General features: G+C 35.4%; 1 protein-coding gene across 4 annotated transcripts in view; it reads right to left on the minus strand.

The window, feature by feature from the left end:
* VWA8 (von Willebrand factor A domain containing 8) overlaps window positions 1–15,609 on the minus strand; it is a 356,490-nt gene that overhangs the window by 257,359 nt on the left and 83,522 nt on the right. For all 4 annotated transcript variants that reach the window (XM_082435350.1, XM_082435351.1, XM_082435349.1 and 1 more), the window contains 3 exons: window positions 14,538–14,669; window positions 12,145–12,279; window positions 11,978–12,055 (listed from right to left, as the gene is read on the minus strand). In XM_082435350.1, coding sequence (XP_082291476.1) covers window positions 11,978–12,055; window positions 12,145–12,279; window positions 14,538–14,669 — 345 coding nt within the window. The remainder of the gene's footprint in view (window positions 1–11,977; window positions 12,056–12,144; window positions 12,280–14,537; window positions 14,670–15,609) is intronic.

A 15,609-nucleotide genomic window follows, 5' to 3' on the forward strand; every position in this document is an offset into this window, starting at 1 on the left:
GGATAAGAAATTGTGATTCACACACACACACACACACACACACACACACACACACACACACACACAGAGGAATATTATTCAGCCATGAAAAAGAAGGAAGTTCTGCCATTTGCTGGACCTTGAGGGCATTGTGCTAAGTGAAATAAGCCAGACAGACAAAGCAAAATACTGCATGCAATCACTTGTATATGGAATCTTAAAAAAAAAAAGTCAAACTCTTAGAAATAGACAGTAGAAGAGTGGTTGTCAGGGACTGAGGGGTGGGGGAAATAGCAAGAGGTTGGTAAAAGGGTACAAAGTTTCAGGTATAAGATGAATTAAGATCTGAGTATATAATATAGAACATGGTGACTATAGTTGATAACTCTGTATCATATAATTGAAATTGGCTAAGAAAATAGAACTTCAGTGTTATCCTGAGAGTGAGCTTGCATGCATGAGAGAGGAATATGTGTCTATTAATGTCCAACTGACATAACTGATGTGTTCTTAAAAACTCTATAAAGTAAAATTTCATATGCCAAATGCATTTTCCAGCAAATTCTCAAAAATGGGTCCAGGGATGGTGGGTTAGAGCTACTGGAGATGTCCATAGCTATAGTGGATCCTGCAAAAAGCAAATGATGTTAGACTAACAATTGGCTGTGGGGTGGGTATGGCAGATGGGGAGAAAGCTAAGAAGTGTGCCGTGGCTTCAATACTCGACAACGCTTTCTATTGGCTTAATGTGTCCCTTTTGGAACCTTCCTCACAAAACTAGAGCTGCTCTCTCTGAATCGCTCCCCCATGGGAGATACTGTACAGCAAACACCTTTCACTATGTGGGAGATAAGGAAGAGTTAATGGATTCAGGGAGCATCATTGAGGATAAACGTGGAGTCTCCTGCTTGAAGCAGCACTGAAAAAGGTTTGCTAAGGTTAAAGAAACAGGCTGCTGACGGTAGCAGGGCAATCCTCCCACCCTGTTCATCTTCCCACCTATGTGAGGGCATAATGGGCACCACTCCTCACCTGCACAGAGGCTGCCAGCCAGCAGCTACCTGAATCTGGGAGAGCCTCAGGGAACCACAGGAAAGGAACAGGAAGCATCCCAGGAGCTGGGCTGGCCAAGGTCCCTCTTCAGGTTGTTAATTTCTCAACAGTAGTCAATAGACTGTAAAATCAGGATTTTCACAGTTTTTACTAGCTTAAACCCCAAGCTACTTCAACTCAGTTCCCAGAGGCACTAGCTGAACTCTGCCTGTTAATGCCTTTCCCTTTGCTGTTCTTTTTGACTGTCTCTCTGGTTCTGCCAAATGGTTTTCAGTTCAAACACCTCAGAAAGCCCTGTTTCTACTATGAGACTGGTTTGTAAATCAGCAATAAAATTCAATATATTCAGAAAATGGGCTGGATCCTGAGTAATTGGGGTTGTTTTAATAGGGGAAGAATAGAAAAACAAAGCACTTAGAAATCATAAAAGGCAACTAGATGACATAGCTGAGAAGTACATATTTACTTTTTATTTCCAAGAATAAAACATATTTATAAAACATACTGTACTTACAGAAATTTGTGAAAGTCAAAATCAAATCAAAGTTATGGGGCTTCCTTGGTGGCTCAGCGGTTAGGAATCCACCTGCCAATGCAGGGGACACAGGTTCGAACCCTGGTCCGGGAAGATCCCACATGCCGTGGAGCAGCTAAGCCCGTGCGCCACAGCTACTGAGCCTGCACTTGAGAGACCATGAGCCACAACTACGGAGCCCACATGCCGTGACTACTGAAGCCCATGCGCCTAGAGCCCATGCTCTGCAACAAGAGAGGCCACCGCAATGAGAAGCCTGCGCACCGCAAGGAAGAGTAGGCCCTGCTTGCCACGACTGGGGAAAGCCCGCACAGCAATGAAGACCCAATGCAGCCAAAAATAAATAAATTAATTAATTAAATAAAAAATCAAATCAAAGTTCTATCCTCTTTCTTTCCTTTCTTGACATGTTCCCCATAAGAATATAAATACATAACTTCATCATTAATTTCACTAACCTTCAGCAAATTCTTACTCTTACAGTGATCTCTGGTGACTATAAATTCCTGAAGACCCTTAAAAGATTGCCCTAAGGCCCCTAATCAAAATTACTGTAAAGTACATTTAAAACAAAAGTCCTAACTAATGGAGATGGTCAAGCATAACAATTTGTTCTCAACAACAGTACTGCGACTTCATCACACAGTGTCCTTAAGTTTGGAGCTATTCCACAGAGAATCCTCAAATTTGAAATTCTTTCCCTCTTCGAGTTTATGGATCCTATGTTTCTGGATCACCAAGGATGGTAAATGAAATACCTTTCAGGCTGGAATTCCTTATTTGGTAGGATTCCTTGGTTGCTTTTGTTTTGTTCCTTGAGCGAATGGATTTGGTCTTACCGTAATGTTTATTTTTATACACATGCCCAAAGGCCTCCTAGTGTGTTTTTATAAATCTAATAAATACCTCATGATAACTAAATTTGTTAACATAACACAAAAGATGTTGTCCGTTACTTAAAATGTACACTGTTTCAATTAAATAAGGAGTCTAGTACATACTTGCAAAGTTATAAAAGATTTGAATATCATGTTTGGATACTTTTTTAAAAAAAGCAAATGTAAAACTTACTGCCTTTTAACTGGCAAATTTATTCAAATACAACAAGATGAACCTTTATAACATATATTGCACAGTTAAACTTTAAGATACACTTTGCGTTTTTAGAATATAGAAGTTTAATAGGTTATCAAGTTGAACCAGCAAATAGCCTACCTTTTCAATACATAACTTTGTACTATGTTCTATCATATAAACACTCCAAGTAGTTCTAATTGCAAGCTTAACATAAAATACTACAACTGTCATTACACTCAGCTTTTGAGATGATTTCTCCACCAAAACAAGAGCCTAAGATATGTTTCACAAAGTTTCAATTATAAAAATAATACACTGTTGAGATGGACTTCTATCAGTTGAAAACAACCACTGATTTTTGTAAACTCCTCCATTCCTCCTTTCTATTATGTTGTTTTTGAAAAGCTAGCAAGTAGAAAAACAGACCAATACTGAAAAACAAACTGTGATGTAACAAGAACACTAGCATTCTAAAGCAAATCAAGCTAATGTGAAGGAAAGCATTCCAAATAAAAACAGATGATACTTTTAGGGCCTCAACCCAGTTTCCTCTCATCTCAGAGTGAGCCTCACTGTCTATTACTTACTGTTTTTAAAGATGTACAGTCGAGTAGGCAAGAAAATGACTTGAAAATTAATAAGCTAGGACCTGTTGTTCCTCATCCTTAATTCTGAAAGCCAGGAAATACCACTTTACTGGCCTATTTTAGAGTAATTATAAATTTTAGTAAATAACTTGAATCACTTCAAAGAGGCTGCAAAAAGCTATTATTAAATTGTCACAAAATTTTATGTTTGAAAAACATAGGAAACACACAGAAAATTGTAATTCTAAAACTGAAATGAATTTGTCTCAAAACAGCCTCCTGCCTTATCCTGTAAGAACTAATTAGTTCTCAAAAATCAGAAATTGATCTAAATAATTCTACTGCTTTTCTGCATTAGAGAACGCTATAAATGGAAAAGTTCTTAAATGTGTTTGATGGGGAGAATGACAACAATGTTTGAATAATCACATCTATCCCTTACATACTTAAAAACAAAAGTCATTCTACTTAAAATAGTTTAAGATTTCCCAAGCCTCTAGGATGGTACATATTCAACTGAGTATCTTCTTTATGCCAAGACCTATGCTGTGGTCTAACTTGCTGCGTTCTCAATCCTGTTAGACCCACCCTAGTTTATAAACACCCCCATTTTATAAACAATATTTTGTAATTTTTGCTTTATAACCTTGAAAAAAACCCATAGGTAATATAATATACCTATATACATAATTTCAAATAAAAATTCAGGATAAGGCCTACATTTTATTATAGGGAAAATAACTTGTTAAAAAATAATACATACTTCAACAAATGTATGGGCACAGCTACACCAAAAATATGAAGTCGGATGCTTGCAGCTACATGTAGAATCACTATGCATATGAAAACTATATAGACTGAAAGAGGTGTGCTACATTTGTAACTCAAATACCATCAGTGGCAATGTTCTCAGTGGTGTGATCGTCCAGAATGGTCAGTGTAGTAGGCAGAATAATACCCTCCACAGAGATATCCATATCCTAATCCCCAGAACCTGTGAATATGTTACCTTACATGGCAAAAGGAACTCTGCAGACGTGGTTAAGTTAATGACCTTGAGATGGGGAGATTATTCTGGATTACCCATGTGGACCCAATCTTATAATTTGAGTCCTTAAGGTTGGAGGATGTTTCTCAGCTGTGGTCAGAAAGAGAGATGGCAGCTTGAGAAAGACCCAGTACTCCACTGCTGGTTCTAAAATATAAGGGGTTATGTGCAAGAACTGGACAGAGGTCAACCTAGAAGCTGAAAAAGGCATGAGTGAATTCCTCCTTAACCTGGGTATAGGGAAAGGCTTTCTAGCCATGACTCAACATCTAGATGCAAGAAAATAAAATATTAATAAATTTAACTACAAATTTTTTTAATTTACAAGGCAAAAACTAATTTATTCATAAATAAAATCAAAGTATAACTGACAAACTGAGAGAAAAATATATGCAGCATATATCATAGATAAAAAGCAAATATGCCTAATATTAGAAACTTAAAAATTGAGAGGAAAAAAGACCAAAAACTTAGTAGAAAAATGGGCAAAAGAAATGAACAGATAATTTACTAAGGACCGTAATAATGGCCTTTAAAAATAGGAAAGATTTTCAATTTCTTTCCTAATATAAGAAATGCAAATTAAAACTACTCCTTAGATACCATTTCTAACCATCAAATTGGCAAACACTAAAGAGCTTGGCAGCCCTCTCTGTTGGCATTGTTGGTGGGAATGCAAAATGGTATAATCCTTACAGAGGAAAATTTGGCAATACCTAACAAAACTACACATACATTTACCTATTGACTTAACAATTCCACTTCTAGGAATTAATCCTGAAGATACACTTCTAACAATGTGAAAATACATATGCAAAGGTTATTCATTGCAACTTAGTTTGTAATTACAAAATATTGGAAACAACCCAATTGTCCATATATAGGAGACTGGTTGAATAAACTCTGGTATAACCACATGATGGAATAATATGCAACTATAAAAGAAAAAGAATGAGGAAGAGCTCTATGAAAAGACAACTACTCTCAGTTTATCATTTCTATTTCAAAATTCAGAGGATGTAGAACTTGCATGATAACATACATTTTTTAAAAATGAATTTTATAAAAAAAGAAATTTGAAGGAATTGAGCCAAGTAAATTCCTAGATAGCCTTATGAAGGTTATTCTTTGTGGGAAAAAGAAAAAATACTAAGAAGACAGAAAGGATGACAGATTACAGCAAAATAAATCAAGAAAACAAAATGATCTACAGAATCATACAGAAAGCTAGTCTCTGAGGTTGAATACAAACCACTTAAATGAATACAGACTCTTGAAATCTTCATGAAAAAAGTGCAAATTCAAGACAAAGACAAGAAGCAAGTAAAAAAGTCCAAGACATAGGGCAGTGAAAACAAATGAGAGAGAATAAAAGGTCAAGATATTTCCACTGTATTAGGATACACAGGAAGAAGGAGGAATTGTAGATTAGATGGAAGATGAAGAAAAGGATTTGGTTTGAGTTTAGCTATAGGAAGAAAAACTTAGCTAAGGGGTCAAAAATGATCCTAAGACTTCAACATGTTTTAGACAGTGATTATGTTCATTATAAGTCTCTTAAACTTATTTGACCTTAATTTTTGATTGGAGTTGACTTGGCTTTTAATCCAAGTAGTACTTAAACAGAAAAACGAGATCTCAGAACTGGTGCTGTTTACGATGGTGTGGAAAGAAATCTGGAAATATGCCCTTATCTGGTGTGAAAGAAAAGAATAATAACCTGTATGTCTTCAATACTATGAAATCACTGACTTCAACACTAAAAAAAGAATAACCAGTTAAAAGAATCTGACCTAACACTTGAGCCATATGATTTAAGATTTTTATAACCTATTATAAAACTTATTTTATGTACTGCCACAAATCTGTGTAAAGGCTCTGTTTTTCTTTTTCTTCATATGAAATCCAGTTCTAAAAATAGTCAAGTCTAAAAATAAGGCAAAACCCACATATTAAGTGTAGCTTTATACATGTACAAGTAACAGGGAAATCTCTACATCTTCTAGGAAAACAGATGTTGACTTACTTATTCCCACTAAATTCTCTATGTTGGGTCAAACTTCTAGAAATTTTTCGTTAATATGGGCTATATTATTATAAAACCAAAATCTAATCTTTAATCCTATTAAATTAGTTCCTCTGTCCCAAAGAAATAGATGAACACTACTAATAAATATGAAATTATAAGCAAAAAGAGTCTTAAATTAATCTCAGGAGCTTGGTTTCTATCATGAAAACCAACTAATTAACAGCTTACAAAACCTGCAAATGTCAATACAGTGCCTAATATATGCTTTGATCCAGTTCCTGGAAAGAAGCCATATGGAGAGAGAAAGAAACAAACTCACCTACAAAACATGTTTCCATTATTACACTTCTCTATCCCTTCCTGAAGTCTATACTTCAGAAACCATTTTTTTCTCCCAGACATTTCTCTAAAAATTAATGAGCAGAAAAGCAAAATTGGAAAAGGGGTTTTCAGAATATGTGATTACTTTCCTTATCTCTGTACCAGTTTTCCCAATCCTTGAAGGACATCTATAAGGTAGATAGTGTGCATGCTGAGGATGGGCAAAATATTCTTATGGCAAAACTTGTGTGCCTTTTGAATATCATCACCCATGTTTGTCAGATAGAAGATCAATAAGATATGTCTAAATGATCTTACCCTGTGGCAAAAATTAGAGGAGACTGACTTCATATCTCAGAAGAGTATCAGGTAATAGAATGGTCTGCCATCAAATTGAATAGTATAATTTTCCTACCTTTGTTTATTTATCAATCAACAAACAACAGGAAAGTTAAAAAATACATTAAAATAAAATAATATTTTTGTGAACTTATTGTCACTCTCCAAAAATATATAAGAAAATCTGTTCTCAACCTATTAAACTAATTCTTTCATGCATAAAGATAACATTCTCAATGGCAGGATACTTTCGGTAGTTTTTCAGTGGAGCTGAGAGAGCTTAATTGATAGATACATACATACTCTCTTGTTTGGTTCTTTTAATGGATAGCAGGATGAGGTGACTGCAATCTTCACAGTTCAAGCATATGCTCATAGGATAATTTATCACTACAGTGTAAGAATCACCATAAACTGACTACAGAAATCTAATACAGAAAGAGTACTGTCTGGAAAAAATGGATGAGGCATAAATTATTTCCAGCTTTCATTAGAATGGGAGTTTTTATTTTCATGTACAAAATAATAATGTGTACAATTTTAGAAATAATATTACTAATAAATGGGGATGGAGTCAAAGAGAAAAGAAATATTATCCTCAAAAGGTCTTCTCCATATGATTTCAAAGCAATGGCAGCTGGAAAGGTTAAGTTATGCTTGTATTTATCCTAGACTTATAAGTGGAATATGATATATTTATAATAAAATTTAACTTGTTTTAAAAATATATTGATGATTTGGGATTTTTTTTCTCTCCATTATTTGGTAGAAAAGTATTTTCATTGGAAACTAGAAAGTTGATGGTTAACACGTTGGTGAGATGATAAAATGCCATCCTCAGATCACTTCTAACCTGAGTTATGGAAAGTTATAGACAGATGAACTAGAATATTGAGCTAACCATCACCAAGAGGGTAATTTTCTAAGAGGGCAGGGTATTCGTCATTGCATCTTCCATGAATTAAGCAAAAAATATACTCTCCTCTCCTGCCAATTTCCTTATTTCCCTTAAAAAATCCAGTAGACCTAGAATCAATTCATAAAGACTCACTTTAAAATATATTTTCGAAAAATATATATAAATATATATATTTTCAGTGGGTTCCAAGACTTGTCACCTGCTGTATAATGTAGAAATTTATTTTCTTTCCCCTACATGTTTATTGCTCAAGACTCGGGATATCAGTACTGGTTTAAGTCTCTTCACCTTAATTCGTATTCTTCATGATTTCATAAGCTTGGATTATATGCTTCTTCATAAATTTCATCTTTTAAAATCATGGAGTATTTCTTAGTAAATATTTGAATCATTTAAGTCCTTAATCAGTTAATTATCTTAATTACCTTTTCTTCTTTTTTTATATAACTACCTTTACCTGTATTTCTAGAAATATAACAAAAACTGTACAAAATAGTAGGAGGTATATAAATCCTCCACAGTTTTATACCAAGGCAGGATGCTTTCTCTTTCATTTCCAAAATTCTTTTCAAAGTAACTCAAAATACTAAATGATACCTTAGTGCTTTGAATGAGTTAAGTTACCCAGAAGAAAGAAAAAAAATTAATTTCAGGGAGAATTCTCAAATATCTTTTACAATAGATTTTTCTGCTTATAGCCCAAAAGTTACCAGTATCATGTGATTACAATTGCTTCTAACTCTGGCCAATTCAACCAATAGGCACAAAGTAACTTAAAGCAGCATGAAAAAACTCTCAACAGAATCATTTGAAATATGAGCTGTTAACAAAATTTTCTATGATAAGGTCACAGCAAGAAACTGGTTTAAATGTCGGTTTTCAAAAATAAGAACAATTTTAATATAAATATATTTATTGTCAGTAATAATTAAAAAGTTAAACAAAAGAATAAACTAAAAACACAAAGTGCTTCCTAAAATGTAAGTAAATAATATATCACATCCACTATCCAAAATTGTTCCGAGAATAAAAAACAGAGACTCTGCTAGAAGTAAAAAGATACCATAACCAGCCAAACACAAATACGTAGAAATCGGTAAATTAGCAGGATAAAAATGTCTTAGAGATATCATTACAAAAAAATACATGACAGAAAATTTCACTCTGTAAAAACACCAGCTGTAAGTTTGCTTTTCTATAATACTATATTCAGCATGTACATCCACCAGAATAATCCATTCAAAAATACTTAAGAATGGGCTTCCCTGGTGGCGCAGTGGTTGAGAATCCACCTGCCAATGCAGGGGACACGGGTTCGAGCCCTGGTCTGGGAGGATCCCACATGCCGCGGAGCAACTAGGCCCGTGAGCCACAATTACTGAGCCTGCGCATCTGGAGCCTGTGCTCCGCAACAAGAGAGGCCGCGATAGTGAGAGGCCCGCGCACCGCGATGAAGAGTGGCCCCCGCTTGCCACAACTAGAGAAAGCCCTCGCACAGAAACAAAGACCCAACACAGCCATAAATAAATAAATAAATAAATATTAAAAAAAAAAAAAAAAAAAAAAAAATACTTAAGAATAAATTTAACCAAGGTGATGAGACTTGTACACTGAAAATTATAAAACACTGCCGAAAAAAATTTAAAAAGACATAAACAAACAGAAATTCATCTATGTTTACAGAATAGATGATTTAATATTGAGATGACAATACTACCCAAAATGATCTATAGATTCATTGCAATTTCTATCAAAATCTCAACCTTTTTTTTTTTTCATAAATAGAAAAAAACCTATCCTAAGATTCATCTGGAATCTCAAGGGACCCTGAATAGCCAAAACAATCCTGGAAAAGAAAACAAAGTTGGAGGTCTCATACTTCCTGATTTCAAAACTTACTATAAACCTATGGTAATTAAAACAGTGTGATACTGACATAAGGACAGACATATAAACCAATGGAGTAGAACAGAAAGCCCAGAAACAAACCGTCACGTATATGGTCAGTTGATTTTTTACAAGACTGCCAAGATCATCCTATGGAGAAAAGACAGTCTTTTCGACAAATGGTGCTGGGAAAACTGGATATCCACATGCAAAGACTGAAGTTGGATACTTACTTTACACCATATATAAAAATTACATCAAAATGGGTTAGAGACCTAAATGTAAGACCTAAAATTGTAAAACTCTTAGAAGAAAACATAGGGGAAAATTCATGACATTGGACTTGGCAATGATTTATTGACTATAACACCAAAAACACAGGCAACAACAACAAAAAGATAAATTAGACTTCATCAAAATTAAAAACTTTTGTGCATCAAAGGATACTATCAAGAGAGTGAGAAGACAACCCACAGAATGGGAGAAAACATTTGCAAATAACATATCTGAGAATGCCTTAATATACAGAATATATGAAGAACTCTTACAGTTCAGCAACAAAAAGACAGCGCAATTAAAACATAGGCAAGGAACTTGAAAAGGTATTTCTCCAAATAAGATATATAAATGGTAATAAGCACATGAAAAGATGCTCAATATCATTGGTCACTAGGGAAATGCAAATCAAAACCACGAGTTACTACTTCACACCCATTAGGATGGCTATTATAAAAAGCAAACCAAAAGGAACACAGAAACAAAACAAAACAAAAAAAACAGGAAATCACAGGTGTTGACAAGGATGTGGAGGAACTGGAACCCTCATGCGCTGCTAGTGGGAATGTAAAATGGTGTGGCTGCTATGGAAAACAGTTTAGCAGCTCCTCAAAAAGTTAAAGGTAGAATTACAGTATGATTCAGCAATACCACTCCAACATATATACCTAAAAGAAATGAAAGCAGGGACTCAAACAGATACTTGTACTCCCGTGTTCATAGTAGCATTATTCACAATAGCCAAAAGGTAGAAACAACCCAAGTGTTCATCAACATATGAATGGATAAACAAAAATATTATTCAGTCATAAAAAGGAATGAACGTGTGAGATATGCTATAACATGGATGAACCTTGAAAACATAATGCTAAGTAAAATAATCTAGAGACGAAAGGACAAAAAGCGTATGATTCCTTGTGACCACCTAGAGGGGTGGGATAGGGAGGGTGGGAGGGAGACGCAAGAGAGAGGAGATATGGGGATATATGTATATGTTTAGCTGATTCACTTTGTTATACAGAAGAAACTAACACACCATTGTAAAGGAATTATACTCCAATAAAGATGTTTAAAAAAAAAAAAAGTGTATGATTCCATTACATGAGGTACCTAGAATAGACAAATTCATAGGGACAGAAAGTCACATAGTGGTTACCAGGGTCTACAGGGAGGCAGAGAATTTATTATTTAATGGTTATAGAGTTTCTATTTGGGAATATAAAAGAGTTCTAGAAATAGCTAGTGGTGATGGTTTCACAACATTGTGAATGTACTTAATGCCAATGAATTGTACACTAAAAAAAAATGATTAAAATGATAGAATGGATAAACAACAAGGTCCTACTGTATAGCACAGGGAACTATATTCAATATCCTGAGATAAACCATAATGGATAAGAATTTTAAAAAGAATGTATACATACATATAACTGAATCACTTTGCTGTACAGAAGTTAACACAATATTGTAAAACAACTATACTTCAATTAAGAATAAATATTCAGTAAAAGAAAAAAAAATAAAATTAAAAAAATGGTTAAAATGGTAAATTTCATGTTATGTACATTTTACCACAATAAAAAAATAATAATCTATTTGGTGAATACCTAATTATCTCCCACTGCTGCTGAAACCTATTTTGTTTAGATTTCCAAATTACTATTAAATGTACTGTGTGTGTGTACACATGCTTGTAAAATGGATCTCTCTTGAAAAACAGACCCTGGTATGTTGGGCACATCAGATATCCTAGAACACACTTCCAAAAATTCCAAATAATTATAGCTGCACTCCAACTTGATAGCTGTTTCAGTTATTTATGTACTTCAAAATTAACAGGTACAGCTGAAGGAAGAATATCCACAAATTCTGCTGATGGTCCAAAAGTATATGCTTATAGTCCAAGTGCTAAAAATGAACTTATTACCTGATAGAGCATGATAGGTTCTATATTGTATCCTAAGGTATCTGCAAAGTTCTTAGCGATGACTGTTTTTCCACAACCCTACAAATGGAAACACAATCATTCAAGGGATAAGTCAAAACAACCAAAAGTCAGGAAACAGAACTTAGCAGTGAGGCTGCTATTCTTACTTTTCCTCCAATTAAACATATGTCCTTAACCATGTGAGACTGCATCATTTCAGCCAGTAGTTGTTTATGGCTTAAAGTTTGTATAAAACGGTCTGATGTGCAAGGTTGACTTAATGGCCTGGTCCCAGCTGGCACCTATAATTAAAGAGAGGTAAATATAATATGCACATGTTTTTCTCAAAATAATAGTTAAATGAAAGCATACAACTGCCATTTAAAAGCCCCTACTAATTTCCTGCTCAATTCAATTATATACTGTTTTTGATATTTCAATAGAGCAACAATTATTTTCTCATTCACACATCTGATGATCGTTTTCATCAAACTTCCAAATCAATCATCCCTCTAAAATTAAAGCCCTATGCTGTCAGACATTTTCATATGAATCAAGTAATTTTCATACTATTTATAACTTATAATAACAATGTCACTGCTTGAGAATGAAGGTTTTTGCCCAAATTTCAGTTATAAGCACAGAATTTAAAATCAGTCTACTGGGATTCTCCAAAATCACCAAAGATCTCCTGATTTCTAAACTGTCCACAAATCTTCTTCCACTCGTGTTTTACTTTGCCATTCAGAAGCATCTGTTCTTAAAATCTCCTCCCATCCTTCACACCTACTTCCTTTTATTTCCTATCTCCTCCTTATTAAAGTCTCCTGGATTTCCATGTCCTGTTGGGGACTCCAGACTTGATCATACTGTAGACAACACAAACCCTAAAGAATTACAAGTTTGGAAGTGACAAGATCAGATTTGTTTTTAAGAAAGATCATCCTGGTGGTAACATAGAAGGCTAACTTGAAGGGCTGGGAGGCAATGATGTTAGAAAGCCATTACCAAAGGGAAGCATGAAAGCTCGCGCATATCTCATGTCCCTGGACATTCTGTTCAAACCGCCTGAAATGTCCTATCACCTTTCCACTCCCAGGCCACTGGAAAACTCCTGTGTCATAAGACTTAGCTCAAGCCCCATCTCCTCTCTGAAACTTTCTCTACTCCTTCTCCTGACTCCTGGTGTTACTTCCGTCTCTACATCTCCGTAGCCATTCCAATGCAGTTCTTACTCATCTGCCTCTATCCTAGACCGTCAGCTGTGAGGTCACTCATCTGAAGGAGACAGAAGAGTGTCGTGTGCTGTCTAGAAGGCCCAGCTGTGCCATTTGGTAGCTGGTGACCATGGGTGAATTGATTACCCTCTTCACATCTGTTTTCTAATCTATAAAATGGAGATAATAAAAGTTATCTCCGGGGTTACTGGGGGATTTAAATGGCATAATATATGTGAAGAGAAAAATACAGTAACTAGTACACCGCAGGCACTGAGTGGATTTTAATACAGAGCCTGGCTCATGGTAGACATAATCAATGTTTCCTTTGATGACTGAGTAAATACAGTGACCTGAATAAGTATACTACTATCACGTTCAAACAAACAAAAAAGCCTATCATGAATGCTTGCTCTGTCGTAACATAAGAAGGCAAGCATCTATTCTTTCCTACATTCACTTACAATCTAATCATCAGCATTTTTCAGGCTGTGTTTCCTAGTGTCAGCTTCCTATCACCTCTTAGGGTTCTTAGGACCCTCAAGGGAAGGGTTAGAAAAAAGGGAGGCAGAGCAAGCAGTTGGAGCTCTATGACCAAATATCGTTCCCCTCCTCTCAAAAATTGTTCAACTACAAGTGCTCCTCTTTTAACTGTTTCATGTAGCTGACAAAGATTTGATTTGAAAAGAGCATTCCTGGGCTTCCCTGGTGGCGCAGTGGTTGAGACTCTGCCTGCCAATGCAGGGGACACGGGTTCGAGCCCTGGTCTGGGAAGATCCCATGTGCCGCGGAGCGACTAGGCCCGTGAGCCACAATTGCTGAGCCTGCGCGTCTGGAGCCTGTGCTCCGCAACAAGAGAGGCCGCGATAGTGAGAGGCCCGCACACCGCGATGAAGAGTGGCCCCCACTTGCCGCAACTAGAGAAAGCCCTCGCACAGAAACGAAGACCCAACACAGCCATATATAAATAAATAAATAAACCCAAAGTTTAAAAAAAAAAAAAAAAAGAGCATTCCTTAGTTGCTAAAATATGATTGAAAACAATGACTATTTCTTACCAAGGACTCAGAACACAAAACGCTTTCATTACTAAACACTTTATTTGATTTTCCCAGAGGCTGACTTTGGTTTTCGATGAAAAGCTATCCCTATGTTTCTCCTGAACGTTTCCAGTTTACAAACATACATGACTCTGTATATATAGATATACAGATACACGTATATAGAGGTGATGCTATGGAACCAAAGAAGACTTATAAGGGAATCATAAACCCAATATAGGTCATAAAAATGGACAGAACAAGGCACATCTTAGGAAGTACAAACCTTGATTCACTCATTACCTTAATGGTCACCTCTTTTTCTGCAATCCGGATGGTCACAGAAGCTTGGAAGACATGGTTTTCAGTCATCTTCTCCACTCTCACAACCTCTTCAGGAAGCACAGAGCTTCTTGAATCTTGGAGTTCAAAGCGCTGTAAAATTACCAGAAAGACATGTAATTTACTTTTTATTTTAGTATTAATGTTGGATATCTGGAAGGTTCCATCTTAATTAGAACTGAAACCCACTCTATGTTATAAAAATAAAGGTAAAAAAATTAATGAGAATTTTTCCCCCTATTTTTACAGATACCATTCATTCTACTTAAGCTAATTACTAAGGTGATATGAAAATAGTCCCTAAAATTTACTAAATGCCAAGAAATGGAATCGTTGAGTTCCTGATCTGGTAGAAGTTTGCAGCCTACAATGCTTGATAATCGAAGGTTCCAGTTTCCTAGAAAAGGATAATGAGACTCTTGAAAACATGCTAAAGGAAATTAAAATAAGGCCTATATCAGTTGATTTCTTAAATCAACCGAAGTTAATAGCTGCCTGGACACCAGTCTGCTGATTGCTGGTGTGGTTAGTTTAACTGATTACAATAAAGTATAACAATCAATCTTCCACAGTATCTGGCACAGTGTCTTCTACAGTGTAGGTTCTCAGTATTTGTCAAACTGGATTTAAAAGGCCCAGACCATTGATTCTTTCTCCAGGTAGGCCAATGATCAATGTTCTAACACTAGGTTACATCCCCTAATCCCAGCTCGTTATATAAAAAATGCACACAGAGAACACAAATAAGTATATGAAAAATGAGGATACTAATTGAAAGTTAATTAAATCCTATGCCCTACTAACAGCAGCATGTTCACTATGAAGAGCTTAACTCATTTTTAGTGTTAAACAGGCAGAAATTATTCCCCCCAAATCCTACAATACTTTTAGAACATTATCACTATAGTGAAAGAGTTGAAACTCAATGAAAGAACAGATTACTGCTTATTCAACAGAATGACTCAACTCTAGAAAACATATTTTGGGGAAGAAAATTATTTTCAACTTCAACACTGTAAACATAACAGCCCAG

This window comes from Balaenoptera physalus (genome assembly GCF_965194825.1).
Source record: "Balaenoptera physalus genome assembly, chromosome: 18".
Classification (NCBI taxonomy): domain Eukaryota; kingdom Metazoa; phylum Chordata; class Mammalia; order Artiodactyla; family Balaenopteridae; genus Balaenoptera; species Balaenoptera physalus.